This window comes from Hippopotamus amphibius, chromosome 2 (genome assembly GCF_030028045.1).
Source record: "Hippopotamus amphibius kiboko isolate mHipAmp2 chromosome 2, mHipAmp2.hap2, whole genome shotgun sequence".
NCBI lineage: Eukaryota > Metazoa > Chordata > Mammalia > Artiodactyla > Hippopotamidae > Hippopotamus > Hippopotamus amphibius.
Genome location: NC_080187.1, coordinates 98824702 through 98840487, shown reverse-complemented (window position 1 = coordinate 98840487; position 15786 = coordinate 98824702). Strand labels below are relative to the sequence as shown.

The window sequence follows — 15786 nt, the reverse complement described above, 5'->3', positions numbered from 1 at the left end:
ATTCCTCACATAGACGTCTGAATATTTGCTCCTTTCTTTCTTAGTGGTTCTGCCTAATTATCAAGACAGGGCAACTCCCCAGTGAAGATGGATTTTCTTTCTTACCCAAGTCACAGATAATTGGCAGCTGTTCGCTCACTTCTAAATATAAAATAGCACCCTCACATTTCAAATGCCACATGCTCTTACTCCAGAAAAGCAGAGCACATATCAAAAATTCAGCAATTGTGTCTGATGGGCAGTGACACCTTCTGCCAACACCCAGGCTGACAAATGACAATCAATGTACTGCTGCCACCTGGGATCTGGGCCACCTGGGACCCTCTGAGTCACAGCCAGCTTGTTCCTCACTTGCCACTACCTTCCTGCAGCTGTGGACTCCAGTCTGCATCATGACCTGCCCTGACAGATCCGGAATGAGGGATCAGCTGCTTGGCTTGTTCAGTTTCCAGGGCCAGGAAAATAAGACAGGCAACCAACTCCCCAGAGACATCCATTGAGTTTGAAAACTGCTATTAAATTAAACCATAAATGACCACCGATTTGCAAACATCTGCATTTGCAATCCTTTTGGTGCTGGGATTCACTTTCAGCAGAGATCAAGAGACATACGAACTCCAGAATCGGAAGGTATTATGAGGCATCCTTGGAAAAATCCTCAAGTCAGAAACTCCTATTATCAATTATCTTTCCTTCTTACAGAAGAATAAGATTAATAAATTATAGCCAGTGCTCTAAAGCATGGTGAGCCCAGGTCTTTGTGCTAATTCCTAAAATACAGATTACACACTGAACCAACTAAGAATTTATGATACCAGAATTAGTCCTACCCAAAGGGCGCCTTATTGAGAAACTTTCTTGCTTGATTTTTTTATTGGTATAAACAGATTAAGAAGTACCTTAGTATTCTAAATTACTGACCCCAAAGTCTCTGTCTCAAGAAATGGAAAGGGTCAGTATACTTTCTCTACTTGTCAGCTAAGTCAACAGAATGGCTACAGAGACTTTGGTGTAGGATCAGGGCCCCCAACTCTAAGTGAGCCATGTTGGCTCTGGGCCTTATGACCATCTAGGCTGTTTAAGATGATTTCCTTCAGATAGAGGAGTGGAAGTAGTGTGGTAGTACATGGAAACTGCTTGGCCATTGGATGTGATAGGGAACAAAATACATCCCAAGCTCTTTACACTTTGTCTACTGGAATCTCAAAATTTCCATTTCACTGCAATTTAAAGATTCAAAGAAAAGTTTCATCCTGAAAATGAAGGCAGCCTCAACTTCAAGAGTCCCTAAAACATGAAGTCCCCAGGCCCGCTAAGACTTTTGGTACAAACTCTAAACAGAACCATAAGCTTGATACACGGATATCATAGAAATGTGAATTCTATGCATAGTTTACCAGTATGGTTTCTTCAAGCATTAAGCGCTCAAAGTATAAACACATTAAAAGAAAGGTTTTCCATTTAGTCTCCTTACTGTTCAATTGCACCTTATTCTTTCACTGGTTTCTTTCTTTCTTAAAACTAAATGTGCGTCATTACAGAATAACGTATTGTGGTGTTGGAAGAGTACGTGAGCTCTGGAGTAGGTAACTCTAGATTTAAATCCTTGGTCAGTTAATTATTAGTCATATTACCTTAGGAAAGTAACCAATTTTCTCTGAATCTCAGTTTCCTCATCGGTAAAATGACCGATTAAATCCTCCCTCAAGCCGATGGTATATTAGATGAGCAATAGGTTAAATGTTTACAGTGTAAAAAGCCAAAATAACATTTTGCTTTTAAGTTGGTTATGTTTGATTACATAGACCAGAAAAAAATTTCCATTTATTAAAGCCTTGAATTACTGAAATCAGAAACTACCAAAAATTATAAAACATTCACATGCTGAGATAAGCCACATTCTGATTTTCATTATCAAAGACAGGAATTTCTTGATTTTATTAAAACTGACTCAACAATAACCCAATCAGAATTGCAGACTGTCAAACAATTACACACCAGTAAAATGAACAACTGTAAGAAATGGATAAATTCCTAGAAATGTACAATCTGCCAAGACTGAATCAGGAAGAAAGAAAATAAGAACAGACTGATTACCAGTAATGAAACTGAATTAATAATTTAAAAACTGTCAACAAACAAAAGTCTGGGACCAAACAGCTTTGCAGGTATATTTTACAGACCATTTAAAGACTTAACACTAATCCTTCTCAAAGTACTCCAAAAACTGAAGAGGAAGAAATGCTTCCCAACTCATTCTATGAGGGCAGCTTCACCCTGATACTGAAACCAGACAAAGACACCACAAAAAAAGAAAATTATAAGCCAGTATCACTGATGAACATAGATGCAAAATCCTCAACAAAATATTAGCAAACCAAATTCAATAATACATTAAAAGGATCACACACTACAGTCAAGCAGGATTTATTCCATGGATTCAAGGATGGTTCAATATCTGCAATTTAATCAACATGCTACACCACATTAACAAACTGAAAAATAAAAATCATACAATCACCTCAATAGATACAGAAAAAGCTTTTTAAAAAATTTCAACATCCATTTATGATAAAAACTCTCAACAAAATGGATACAGAGGGAAAATACCTCAACATAATAAAGGCCCTATGTGACAAACCAGAGCCAACATCATACTCAGTGGGTGAAAGGCTAAAAGCATTTTCTCTAAAATCAGGACCAAGACAAGGATGCCCACTCTTGCCACTTTTATTCAACATAGTATTGGAAATCCTAGTCATAGCAATCAGATAAGAAAAAGAATATGAAATGGAAAGGAAGAAGTAAAAATATCACTGTTCACAGATGACAAGATACTACATAATAAAAATCCTAAAGATGCCACCAAAAAACTATCACAAGTGACAAATGCATTCAGTAAAGTTGCAAGATGCAAAATTAATATACAGAAATCTGTTGCATGTCTATACACTAATAAAGAGAATTTTTTTTAAAAAATCCCATTTACAATTGCATTAAAGAATAAAATACCTAGGAATAAACCTAACCAAAGAGGTTAAAGACCTGTACTCTGAAAACTATAAGACATTGATGAAAGAAATTGAAAACAGAAGCAAATGGAAAGATATACCATGCTTATGGCTTGGGAGAATTAATATTGTTAAAATGACCAAAGGCCATCCACAGATTCAGAGTAATTCCTGTCAAAATACCAGTGGCAATTTTCACAGAACTAGAATAAATACCTTTAAAATTTATATGGAAATATAAAAGAACCTGAATAGCCAAAGCAATCTTAAGAAAGAAGAACAAACTATACGACAAAGTTATAGTGATCAAAGTTACAGTGGCACAAAAAAACAAACACATAGTCAGTAGAATAGAATAGAAAACCCAGAAATGAACCCAGCTTTATATGATCAGTTGTTATATGACAAAGGAGGCAAGAATATACAATGGGGAAAGACATCCTCTTCAATAAATGGTGTTAGGAAAACTGAAAGCTACATGCAAAATGATAAAACTGGACTACTTTCTTACACCATATACAAAAATAAATTTAAAATAAATTAAAGACTTAAGTGTAAGATCTGAAACCATAAAAACCCTAGAAGAAAACACAGGCAGTAGTTTCTTTGACATCTTAGCAATATTTTTTTTTTAATCTGTCTCTTCAGGCAAAGGAAACAAGCAAAAATAAACAAATGGAATTATACCAAATCAAAAAGCTTTTGCCCAGCAAAGGAGACTATCAACAAAACAAAAAGGCAGCCTACTAAATGGGAGAAGATATTTGCAAATGATTTATCTGATAAGAGGTTAACAGCCAAACTACACAAAGAACTCATACAACTCAATATCAAGCAAAAAGAAAAACAGAAACCAACCTGATTAAAAATGGGCAGAGGATATGAATAGACATTTTTCCAGAGAAGACAAACAGATGGCCAACAGACACATGAAAAAATGCTCAACATCACCAGTCATCAGGGAAATGCAACTCAAAACTACAGTGAAATATCACCTCACACCTGTCAGGAGGGCTATCATCAAAAAGACAATAACAAGTAATGATGAGGATGTGGAGAAAAGAGACCCCATGTACACTGTTGGTGGAAGAGTAAATTGTCATAGCCACTGTGGAAAACAGTGTGGAGTTCCCTCAAAAAATTAAAAATAGAACTGCCATCTGATTCAGCAATTTCACTTCTATGTATTTACCCCAAGAAAACAAAAACACTGATTCAAAAATATACATGAATACCAATGTTTATTGCAGCATTATCGACAACAGCCAAGATATGAAAGCAATTAAGTGTGCGCTGATGCATGAAATAAAGAAAATGCATTTTATATATATATATATACACACACACACATATACACTGGAATATTATCGAGCCAAAAAAAAAGAAATCTTGAAATTGTGACAACATGGATGAATTTAGAGGGTATTAAGCTAAGTGAAATAAGTCAGATGGAGAAAGACAAATACCATACGATCTCACCTATATGTGGAATCTAAAAAAAAGACGGACAAAACAAAATGAAAACAGACTCATAGATACAGTGAACAAACAAGTAGTTGCCAGATGGGAGGCGGGTGGGAGGTGGGATGAAATAGGTGAAGGGGATTAAGAGATATAAACCTCCAGTTACAGCATCACAGATGTAGAAAACAAACCTATGGTTATGGGGGGGGGTAAATTGGGAGATTGGGACTGACATATACACACTACTATATATATAATAGATAACTAATAAGGGCCTACACAAGGCACTCTTCTCAGTACTCTGTAATGACCTATACGGGAAAAGAATCTAAAAAAGAGTGGGATATATGTATATGTATAACTGATTCACTTTGATGTACAGCAGAAACTAATATAATATTTTAAATCGACTATACTCCAATAAAAAGCTTTTTAAAATAAAAAAATAAAAATGCCACAGGGATATGATGTACAGTATAAGGAATACAGTCAACAATGTTGTAGTAACTTTTTTAATGTCTGCAAAGCACGGCTTGCAGGATCTTAGTTCCCCAAGCAGGGATTGAACCCAGGCCACAGCAGTGACAGCACCGAGTCTGAACCACTGGACTGCCAGGGAAATCCCAATAATATTATAATAACTTTGTATGGTGACAGACGGTTACTAAACTTACTGTGGCAATCATTTCATAATGTATGCAAATGTCAAATCACTGTGTAGTACACCTGAAGCTAACATAATATTAGTATGAAGTACTGAAGTATGTCATATTGAAGTATGTTAACTATATAAAAAAATAAAAATAAATATAAAGAAACCAAATGCATATACTATTAAGTCAAATGGGAAAAAAAAAAGTTCCCCATGCCCTTTTCAAGCTCACCCTAACTCCAGCCCCAGACAATCACTGATCAACTTTCTGTGACTATAGGTTAACTATGCCTATTCTAGAATTTTATATAAATGGAATTATACAATATGTCCTCTTATGTACCTGGTTTATTTCACTTAATTTAAAATTTTTGAGATTGATTCATGTAGTCGAGTTCATCAGTCATTCCTTTCTTTTTATTAATAAGTAGCCTTCCATTGTACAGATATGGCATAATTTGTCCATTCACTTGGTAATCTGGGTTGTTTCCAGATTATGCCTATTGTAATAAAGCTGCTGTAAAAATTCCTGTACAGGTCTTCCTGTATTCATGATGTTTTTCCTTCTCTTGGGTAAATATCTTGGCATAGATTTGTTGGGTCGTAGGATAGCGTATATCCAACTTTTTTAAGAAAGCCTTGTTTTTCTCTAGGTCTCACCCACAAAGAGAATGGTTGCCAGGAAGCTGTATATATGTAACAGCAATTGCTGTGTCATGTGTTCAGATGAGCAGGAGGTGTGCCTGCCCCTGCCCTTTGGGATGGAGGCTACAAATGCTAAAATGAAGAACAGCTTTTGTGTGAGGTGGAAGCATGTATATTAGCAATGAAATTCTTCCCATTTTCTCAGTCTCTTTACAGGTGTCCTCGGGTTTTTCCCTGAAAGTCAAATGCCTGTCGCACTTTCTATGTGGGGTTGAAGGAAGGAGGAGAGAGGCTATAGAGAACCTATTAATACCATCATTAGGTAGAGAGACACTCAGTTAATCCCAATCTGGCTCTCTCGTCCTCACTGCTAACCTCCGTTTTACTGTCTGATTGAGTCCGGAGCGCCTTGGGTTCCCTTTTTTTGGCAGTACCCACTCATAGATCCATCTTCGAGGAATTTGTTGAGCTTCTGTTTCCTGATGGTCCTTCCTTCATTCTCTTCACTCTTACTGTGTTTGTTATTTTATTGACGTCTTGGTAGAGAGGAGAAAAGCGATGGTGATCGATAGATAGTTGCTGGATTGAACTGAGATGACAGATATTTTAAAATACTTTGTGTTTTATATGTGTTATTACTGGGAATAACAGTAAAATTTGCACTTTGAAGGAGAAATCTTCCAGGGAAAGATAAACCTCAAGTTAATCAGGGAAAAACAAATTCTTAATTGTGTAACCTAAGTCACTGATACTGTGCAGGAATTAATGATGCACACTTTCATGTGAAAATTCTCTCCTCTTCTTTCCTCAGCACCACTACAGAGCTAAAACCAATATAGATTTCACCCGTCAAAAAAGTCTCACACCCATGTCCACAGCAGCATTATTCATGGGGGCCAGAAAGTGGAAGCAACCCAGGTGCCCACTGATGGATGAGTGGATAGACAAGGCATGCTATATGCATAGAATAAAATATTATTCAGCCTTAAAAGGGAAAGAAATTCTGACACATGCGATAACATGGATGAACCTTGAAGACATTATGCAAAGTGAAATAAGTCAGTCACAAGAGTACAGATACGATAGAATTTCATTTATATAAGGTACCTAGAATAGTCAAATCCACAGAAACAGGAAGTAGAATGGTGGTTGCCAGGGCTGGTAGGGAAGCAGGGAATGGGGAGTTGTTATTTAAGGGCTGCAGAGTTTCAGTTCTGCAAGATGAAAAGAGTTATGGAGATGGGTGGTGACAGTTGTACAACAATGTGATTGTACTTAATGCCACTGAATTGTACTCTTAAAAAGGGTTAAGATGGTACATTTTAAATTATGTATATTTTACCACAATTAAAAACACACAGACTTATCTATCAGAGCTTGACTGAGATATGCAGCCCACAAGCCCCTTGGGTCCAGGCCTGTCCTTCTTGGCTGCTGGGGAGAGTCTAACTGTGCTAAGGTAGTAACTGTGTACCCTGAGTCTGTTTCTAAACTATTTCTGATTCATTGCTATCTGGATATCTGGCTTTATTTTTGCCTCAAGCCTATTTGAATTATTTCTGTCTACTGGATGTCTGGTCCCCTCTAACAAATGAAAAGTACGGAGAGGTTGGTATTCGTCCTCATTTGGTATTGTCTACAGCATCTACTTATCTCTACTAGGTCTAAATTTTACCAAGACTAGGGGCCTATATTGAACTGTTAAGAGGGTTGCCTGCGGAACATCCTGTACTACTGCTATTATTTTTTCTTAGCTGTAGAAGAAATTCTAAAATGCCTTGTCTGTGCATGTCTTTCCCAAAAATTATGTGTTTGTGTCTGATTTGATTTGACCTATGAATGAAGTTTTCTGTACTACCGTTCTCTGGAGTTTATAAATGAGAAAATCTCCCTCCTCCTTACAGAAGAAAAGTTCTGGACAACACTCCTCCATGGGTCCCTTGATGGGACTCAAAAATGCCTTACTGGGTAGGCCACGAACACCAGGGCTTCACTACTCTCCGTCTGGGCTATTTCTCAGGGTGGTGTATATAGCAAGCAACCTTTAGGCATGAAGTAATATCTTCCTCTGGAACAAAAAGCAAGCCTGCTTACTGCCTGCTATTAAATAGGAAGTTCCCCAAGCTCGGTGCTCCACTCCTGTTATGCATCCCACTGCATGTGCAGGCACTCATCTTATCCTCCACATGTCTGGGGGAGTTGGGACTCAAAGAGTGCAGAGACAATATGCTCACACTTTGGCTACTGCTCTTTTCCTGAGAGTCTAAAATAGTCTTTTATCTCTGAGCCAGGAGTCTTATGTCTTCTGTCAGCATTCACGGAAGAGTGGCAATCTAACCTGTGAGCTTACAAATCAGATAAAATCAAATTAATACTGTTAAAATCACAATTCTCACCAAACTGATGAACCTCAATCACAATCGGACCCAGCACTTTTGTAGAAATGGACAGATTAATTATAAAATGTATATATAAATACGAAGAGCCAAAAATATCTAGAACAGTCTTGATAAAGAAGGACAAAGTTGGAGGACTTAAACTGACTTCGGGTGTTACTTTAAAGGTAATCCAGACGATATGATACTGGCACAAAGATAACTGACAGAGCAGAACAGAGAGCTCTGAAATAGACCAAGTCTATACACAATCATTTGACTTGCAAAAGTCTTTTCAACAAACAGGGCTAGAATAAATGGATATCCATATGGCCTAAAAATAATCTTTGGCCAAATACCTTACACCAAATAAAAAATAATAAAGATTGACTGTATACCTAAAATATAAAATCTGAAGCTATAAAACTTCTAAAAGGAAACATTAAAAAAAAAATCATTTGATAGTTGAGGCAAAGGATTCTTAGGACACAGAATGCAATAAACAAAAAAGAAAAGGATAAACTGGCCTTCATCAAAATTTAAAACTTCTGCTCAACATAAGACATCATTATGGAAATAAATAAGCAAGCTATAGAATAGGAAATAACACCCATTAATTACATATGTGATACATACCTGGTTATCCTGGATACATAAAGAATGGCAACTCCACAGATAAGCAACCAGTTAGTAACAAGCAAATGATTTTAATTCATAATCATGTGAAAAACTGCTTAACATTAGGTATCAGGAAAATGTAAATTAAAACCACAATGAGATGCAACTACATACCAACAAGAATGAAAAAAAAGTTTAAAAGACTGAACAACCAAAGAGTGGCAAAGATATGGAGCCATCAGAACTCTCACCCATTATTGGTGGGAGTGTAAAATGGCACAACTACTTTGGAAAAAATTCTGGCTACTGCTTATAAAACTAAGCATACACTTATTCTACGACCCAGCAATTTTACTCCTAGGTACTGATCCAAGAGAAATGAATATATATATATGGTAAAAGAATATTCATCACAGCCAAATAAAAATAGTGATCTTCCAGAACCAAAGATGTAAGGGAGGAACCACGACAAGACGGCAGGCGGGGCAGAGATGCGTATACTCAAGACCCACACCCCAGGCGGGTGCCCGTAAACGGCAGGGTAGCTGCATTGCAGAGGTTCTCCCCAGACACTGAGTGGTCTGAGTCCCACCCTGCGCTCCCCAGCCTGGGGGTCCTGCCCCAGAAAGATGAGACCCCTGAACATTTGGCTTTGAAGGCCAGCAGGGCTTACTTTCGGAGTCCCAAAAAGCTGTGGGAAATAGAGACTCCACCCTCAAAGGGTGCACACAAAATCTCACACACTCTGGGACCCAAGGTGGAAGCAGTAATTTAAACCCATCCACTGATCCTGGAGAGCCTTCCAGAAAGGCAGGAGGCAAATGGAGCTCACTCTGGGGACACAGACACTGGCAGAAGCCACTTGGGGGGCTCACTGTACCACATGGGCACCGGTGCTGGCAAGCGTCGCTTTGGAAACCTCCCTTTAACTTTTTAGTACGGGGACCTAACCCTGCCTACCAGCCTTTCAGCATCAGTACTGGGATGCCTCGGGCCAAGCAACTGGCCAGGTGAACACAGCTCACCCATCAACAGGCCTGTGGCCTTAAGACCCCCTGAGCCCACAGCTGCCCCAGTCCACCAAAGGAGCCAGGCCCACATCCCCCCCCAGGGCCCTACAGCCAGAGACACTGGGACCCAGCTCTGCCCACCAGTGAGCCGGCACTAGGCCCAGGACCCAGCCTTATCCACCAGTGGACGGATCCCAGCTCTGGGATTCCCCTGGACCCCAGCCCCACCTAGCAGCGGGCAGACACCAGCCCCAGGACCACTGCAGCCCTGCAGCCTGCCATACCAGGATTTAGCCTGCGCAGCAGCAGGCCAGCACTAGCCGCCAGACTCCCAGGGCACTGCAGCCAGAGACCTGGTTCCACGCAGCAATGAGCCAGCACTAACTTTGGGGCCCTCTGGGCTTCAGCGCACCCACCAGCAGGACACCAGCTCTGGGACACCCTGGAAACTAGAGTCAGCAGCCTCAAGACCCAGCCCTACTCACCAGCAGCCAGAAACCTTTCAATACGCCTTTGAGTCTTCTCTTAAAATACTTCCAGTTATACTTTAATCTACCTCCCTAGTGATAGATATTTCTTGTCCAGAGTCTAAAAATGCTCAGCAAGTGACTCAAAGACAAAAACAGGATAAAATCAAACTGACACTCAAACTGAAAATCACAGAAAATCAGCAAACAACTTCATTTTCAAGGAGAACCAACAACAGTGGTGAAGACCTAGACAATCCTTGGTGTCCTTCCCTGCAGCTCTGGATGAAGAACTCACCGGGGTGTTAGAACACAGATGTTCTCATGGTCTAGGGAAGGCTGACTGCCCTCTAGCCAGGACATCAAGTAAGCACCAGAGCCTCTTCTAAATCATTCTATCAATGGATGGCAACTCACGTCAGGAAACATGCTGCTGAAAGCCAACGGATCAGGAGGTTCGCCTTTGAAAAAGCCAGGGGGGGGGTGGGGGTGGGACAGGCACAAAACTTACCAGCATGAGACTCAAACTTCAGCAAAGCACTGTGGCAGCCCAGAGTAATCAAGATGGACTCCTTCCCCACACAGCAATATTCTGTGTCTCTGTTGAGCGAGCATTTGAAGACACAGACGCCATCAGCTATAAAAGGTGGGAAAAAAAGGATTAGGAAAATCCCTTTTGAGTGCTATAAAAAGGTTCAGCGACTCCTACATTTCTGTTTTCAAGTCCCCCATTTCTATCTTCTTAATATAATGCCTCCCGGGACATATGTGAACATAAGGATGAATGTAACCACAGCCCCCCCCCCCCAAATAATTCTTCGCATGTGGGTTAACAAAGGGCTCAAAACTGACTCATCTCTGGCCTTTGTATATATCATTCCATTCCCTACAACCCTTTATTTCCCAAATCATTTTGTATCTCTCGACACCATCCCAGGAGAGATCAGGAAGTGGCTTCCTGGGTGATTCTTGAGCACCTACTATGTGCCAGACATATTACAACAAATCTTCACTGTGTGTTATCATCACTGCCAATGTTCTTAAGTGAAAACTAGGAAACCACTTTACGTCCAAATACGTTAATAAGTGGCAGAACTGGAATTCAAACCCAAGTGTTAGACTTCAAAGCACATTCTCCCCACCACAATATGCAAGCACAATAAAGAGGGAGCTCTGTTCTTGCAGGTAGAACCCGTGGTAAGTGGTTACAGTCTCATTAGATTCATCCGTAGATAACTGGGAACTAACTCTCAGTTCCTCTCTTTACAGGTTAGACAGGCCTTTAGGCTGGGGTAGCTGTAGTGTGGTAGAAAGAGCAATGAAATTTGCAGTTTTGCTTTCATCTTTGATGTTTACTAACCCAGGAACTTCAATCACCCAATCATTTTGAGCCAATTTCTTCATTATGTAAAATAAAAATATTGATGCTTATTTCACAGGCTTTTTGTGAAGACTGAATAACAACGGTGAAATAATTTGTAAAATCCTATTAAAACAATAAAGGACTATTATTATTTCTCTCATTATAAAGTAGATCTCAGTTTCTATTCTTAATGTTTTCCGTTCTCCCTTACAAAATAAAATAGAATTGTGTTAACTTAAAAACATAATTATATATATAAAATTCTACTGTTACACATAAGCATATGCACATTCAAAACATACACACAGAGTTAAAACGACCAAATATTTTTAAATATTTTCATTTATTATTTCAATTAAGTGAGCACCTCCTGACGGAAACGTTCACAAATATCTTTCACAAAACATCTTGGCTGCTTAAGTAATGCAGATGTTTTGAAAACATTTTCCTGGCATAAAACATGATTACAGGTCTAGATATGACAGCCCAGTCAGTGTCTCAAAGGCATAAGTGTGTCCTTGCAGGCAGGTAGCTGTGAATGTAGATACAGAAGAGGAGAGTTAGAGGCCTTTTAAACAATATGGGTTTTTTTTTTTTAAATCAAAAGAAACATTTTCTTCAAGAAAGCAGGATTTCTAGCATTTACCAATTATTTCTTTTATGGTTTAGAAGTAGAATAAAAGAGAAGGAAGAAGGAATGAAGATTCTAGGCTTCTATAGTCCCTTGTACATACATGACTATTATGGTCTGTGAGCTCTTGGTAGGCAGGGGCAATTTTACTTTATTTTTTGAATCAATATCTTTTTTTTTCTCTGAATCAAAACCTAGCCCAGTACCTGGTACTTAATATTTGTTGAGTCAGTGAAAGCATTTCTCCATGTATTGATTGCATACCACAACAGAGTGGGTAAAAGGCTTTATATTTTATCTGGTTCAATTCTCTTTAATCAGATAGACTTATAAATTTTTGTTTTATTATTATTTGTTTCTGCTGTTGTAATTTGATTAGAATATAAATTGAGTAGCCTCTTTTCCTGCTTTTATAAGTTGTAAAACGCTTGTCCACATAGCCTCTTTTCTTCATCCTCTTCCTACCCTCTGTTTAAATATGGGTGGAGAGGTCTTTTTAAGTATGTAACAAAATCCAGAAAGTACGGGTAATTACTCAAAATTTTAAAACCTTTGGGAGACTGGGATTGCCATATATACACTACTAATAAGAAAAAAAAAATCAAAGCGTACACTTTAAATATATGCAGTTAATTGTATGTCAATTATATCTCAATAAAAGTTCTTAAGAAATGAAAAAATAAAACCTACATATGCCAATTTTTTAAAAATACTTTAAACCAATTGAAAAAGCAATGATAAACTAGGAAAAATATTTTCAACACACGTGACAAAGACTTAATATCCCCAATATACAATTAGCTGTAAAAAATAAGAAGCAATCAACCTACTGAAAATTTAGTAAGAAGGATTAATAGATAACTGGCAACTAGAAAAATTCTAATAACAAAAAAAATGTGAAAAAATAATGAATCTCAGAAATAAAGAAATATATGATAAAACGAGATCAAACTTTTTATGTCTCACTGTTAAGTTTTTAAAAATACAAACTGACAGTATCAAATGTTGGAGAGGGTGTGAGAAAACAGTGAATGGCAGTTACTTAGAATGTGAATTCCTATGCTCCTGGAATATAGTCTGCCCATATGCTTCAAAATTTAAAACCTATTTTCTTTGTTAGATACTCTACTCATAATATAATTTCTTCCAGGATGTACTTTATCAAGTGTGAATAAATGTATATTCAACGACATTCATCTTAGAGCTGTTTATTACAGCTATCAAATGTAAAGAAGCTCAGAGCCCATCACTTACATGGTTGGTTAAATCAAACACGGTACCTCTGTGTTAAGGTTGCAGAACAGCATGTATAATATTTTTGTAGCAATTTAATGTTGTGTTTATCTTCAGAGAAAGCTGTTTTAAAAGATATACACCAAAACGTCATCAGTGGTTTCCTCTGAATGGGGAGATGTGGGAACATTTTTATTTTCCCCTCATAAAGTTCTGCCTTGTTTGACTTTTCCATGTGACTACTTATTTTTATAAGTAAAAAAGCCAAGAAGGCTACTTTCATCTGGTAAGAAAGCTCTTTTCATCTGGTAAAAAGCAATCAAACAAAAGACACACTACCATTTCTAACGTAGGTGGCATGTAACTACTAGTGTAATTACCACATTCTCATTCTTGGTGGGTATGACCATTCCTTTCATTTGTTCATTTATTAGATATTAACTGGCACTTCATTCATTCAATATAATTATTTAGGAATTTCTGTACCCAATATAATCATTATTTTAATTCTCATTTTAAAAATCATTCATGGAAATGAATGTTTTATCATGTTTTTTATTTGCTAATCTTACATCTTCTTGTATTCATTTCCTTTTTTGTCCTTTGACTATGTTAGTACAGAAAACAAACATTCTAAATGATTTCTGACAACGAATATGGTCAAGATTAAATTGCAGCTATTTTAGGGGAGACTATATTAACCGAGAATTGTGTCTTTTTAAATTGAGAGAATTTATATTAGAAAAATGAAGAAATACGATAAAAAATTGTTGAGGAATACATACAAATCCAAGACCAGGAAATACCATTACATTGGTAAAAAGCAGGGGTGGTGTGGAGATCATTTCCAATGTATGCTGAACTGAGGTACAGGGCATCTGTGTATCAAGTTGTTATTATTAAAATAATAACAACATTTGCAGAGCACTCTGACTCCCTTTACAAACATCTCACTGCATCTTTTCAGTGGTATGAAAGGGTGGCTGCTTCTGTGTATTCAATATCATTCTGCTTTTGAACTTTGCATTCATCAGCAACCCTCTTTGCTACTTTTTTGAAGGGCAAGGCCTGGTAGCAGCAGAGTACCAAGCAGAAGAAGTTGATGTGCACAAAATTTAGCCAACATTAGCAAAGCCCTGAGCCTTGCTGTTTCCTCCTTGAGGAAAAGCCACTTGTTCTACCAGAGGACTCTCAAAGAAAATCCATAGTGACAGTGAATCCAGATGCCTTTCTCTATCCCCCACCTCAGCCTTATCTGACAAAACTTCCAAAGGCACACAAAGAAATCCAGGATCCAACCACTTTACAAGTGCATACAAATAAACATGGAAAGTGCCACCTGGTAAAGTCAGCAGAATTGTTCTTGCCTCTCTTAAGCAATATTTCTCTACCTTTCCACATGTATAGCTCCCTCTCCTTTCAGCCTATGCAAATGCAAAAGTCCAGTCTCCACAGGAAAGCTACAACACTAGTTGATCAAGAATATTAGATATCAGGCATGGTCTAGAACAGATATTCTAAAATATATTTTTATACATAAATTCCTGGACCAAAGAGTACTCATGACCTAATAATATGGCATTATGCCAGTTCTTTGCTAAGTAAGACTTTTCACATTCTCCTATCAAGAACTAGGAAGTTAGCCTACCTAAGAAATGTTTCCTAGACACAGATAACTAAAAAAAAAGACTGTACAGGCAGCACCTATAAAGATGGAATAAGGTATACAGACAGCTACGCAGTTATTTTCAACAAATTTAATTAGGAAAATGAGTGTAAAGAAAAAAGCACAGAATTATGGAACTCTAAGAAATCTAATATTAAAAGTAGACATCAACACTGAATAACACAATTTCCTAGAGGGCATGACAGAATAGTAATAAATGATATATTCAAACGCTTCTTCCTCTCTTCTACCTGGTAAGGATAATTTTCTATTTGAAAGACTAGATTCTAATCCTTTGTTTGCTGGAGTAATGACTATGAAGAAAAACTGAAAATGAATTGACTGATTCAGGTTGAAAAAGGCTAAAGGTTAATAGCAGAAAAGAAATGAAGAGAACGGGAAGATCAGGAGAGGGAAGAAAGGGATTTGGAGGTAGCTCTAGAGTTGAGAATGCGGGTAGCTGCCATATGTGAGAGAGAGAGAAAAGGGGCTTTTAAGACGTTGGTCTGAGAATAACAGTATGAATACTATCACCACCAGCTATGATTACTGAAACAGGGGTCTATTTTATTGTTGTTTTGGTTTGGGGTTTGCTTTGATATTTTAAACGCACTTCCCTTTCTCTACATTTTATGATTATGCTAAGTTTAC

The 15786-nt window shown here is 37.8% G+C and overlaps 1 protein-coding gene across 6 annotated transcripts in view; it reads right to left on the bottom strand.

Annotated features, from left to right (window-relative positions):
• The window catches only part of LOC130845699 (histone-arginine methyltransferase CARM1-like), a 272068-nt gene that overhangs the window by 166051 nt on the left and 90231 nt on the right, over positions 1-15786 (bottom strand). For all 6 annotated transcript variants that reach the window (XM_057723289.1, XM_057723290.1, XM_057723292.1 and 3 more), the window contains exon 2: positions 10754-10879. In XM_057723289.1, coding sequence (XP_057579272.1) covers positions 10754-10879 — 126 coding nt within the window. The remainder of the gene's footprint in view (positions 1-10753; positions 10880-15786) is intronic.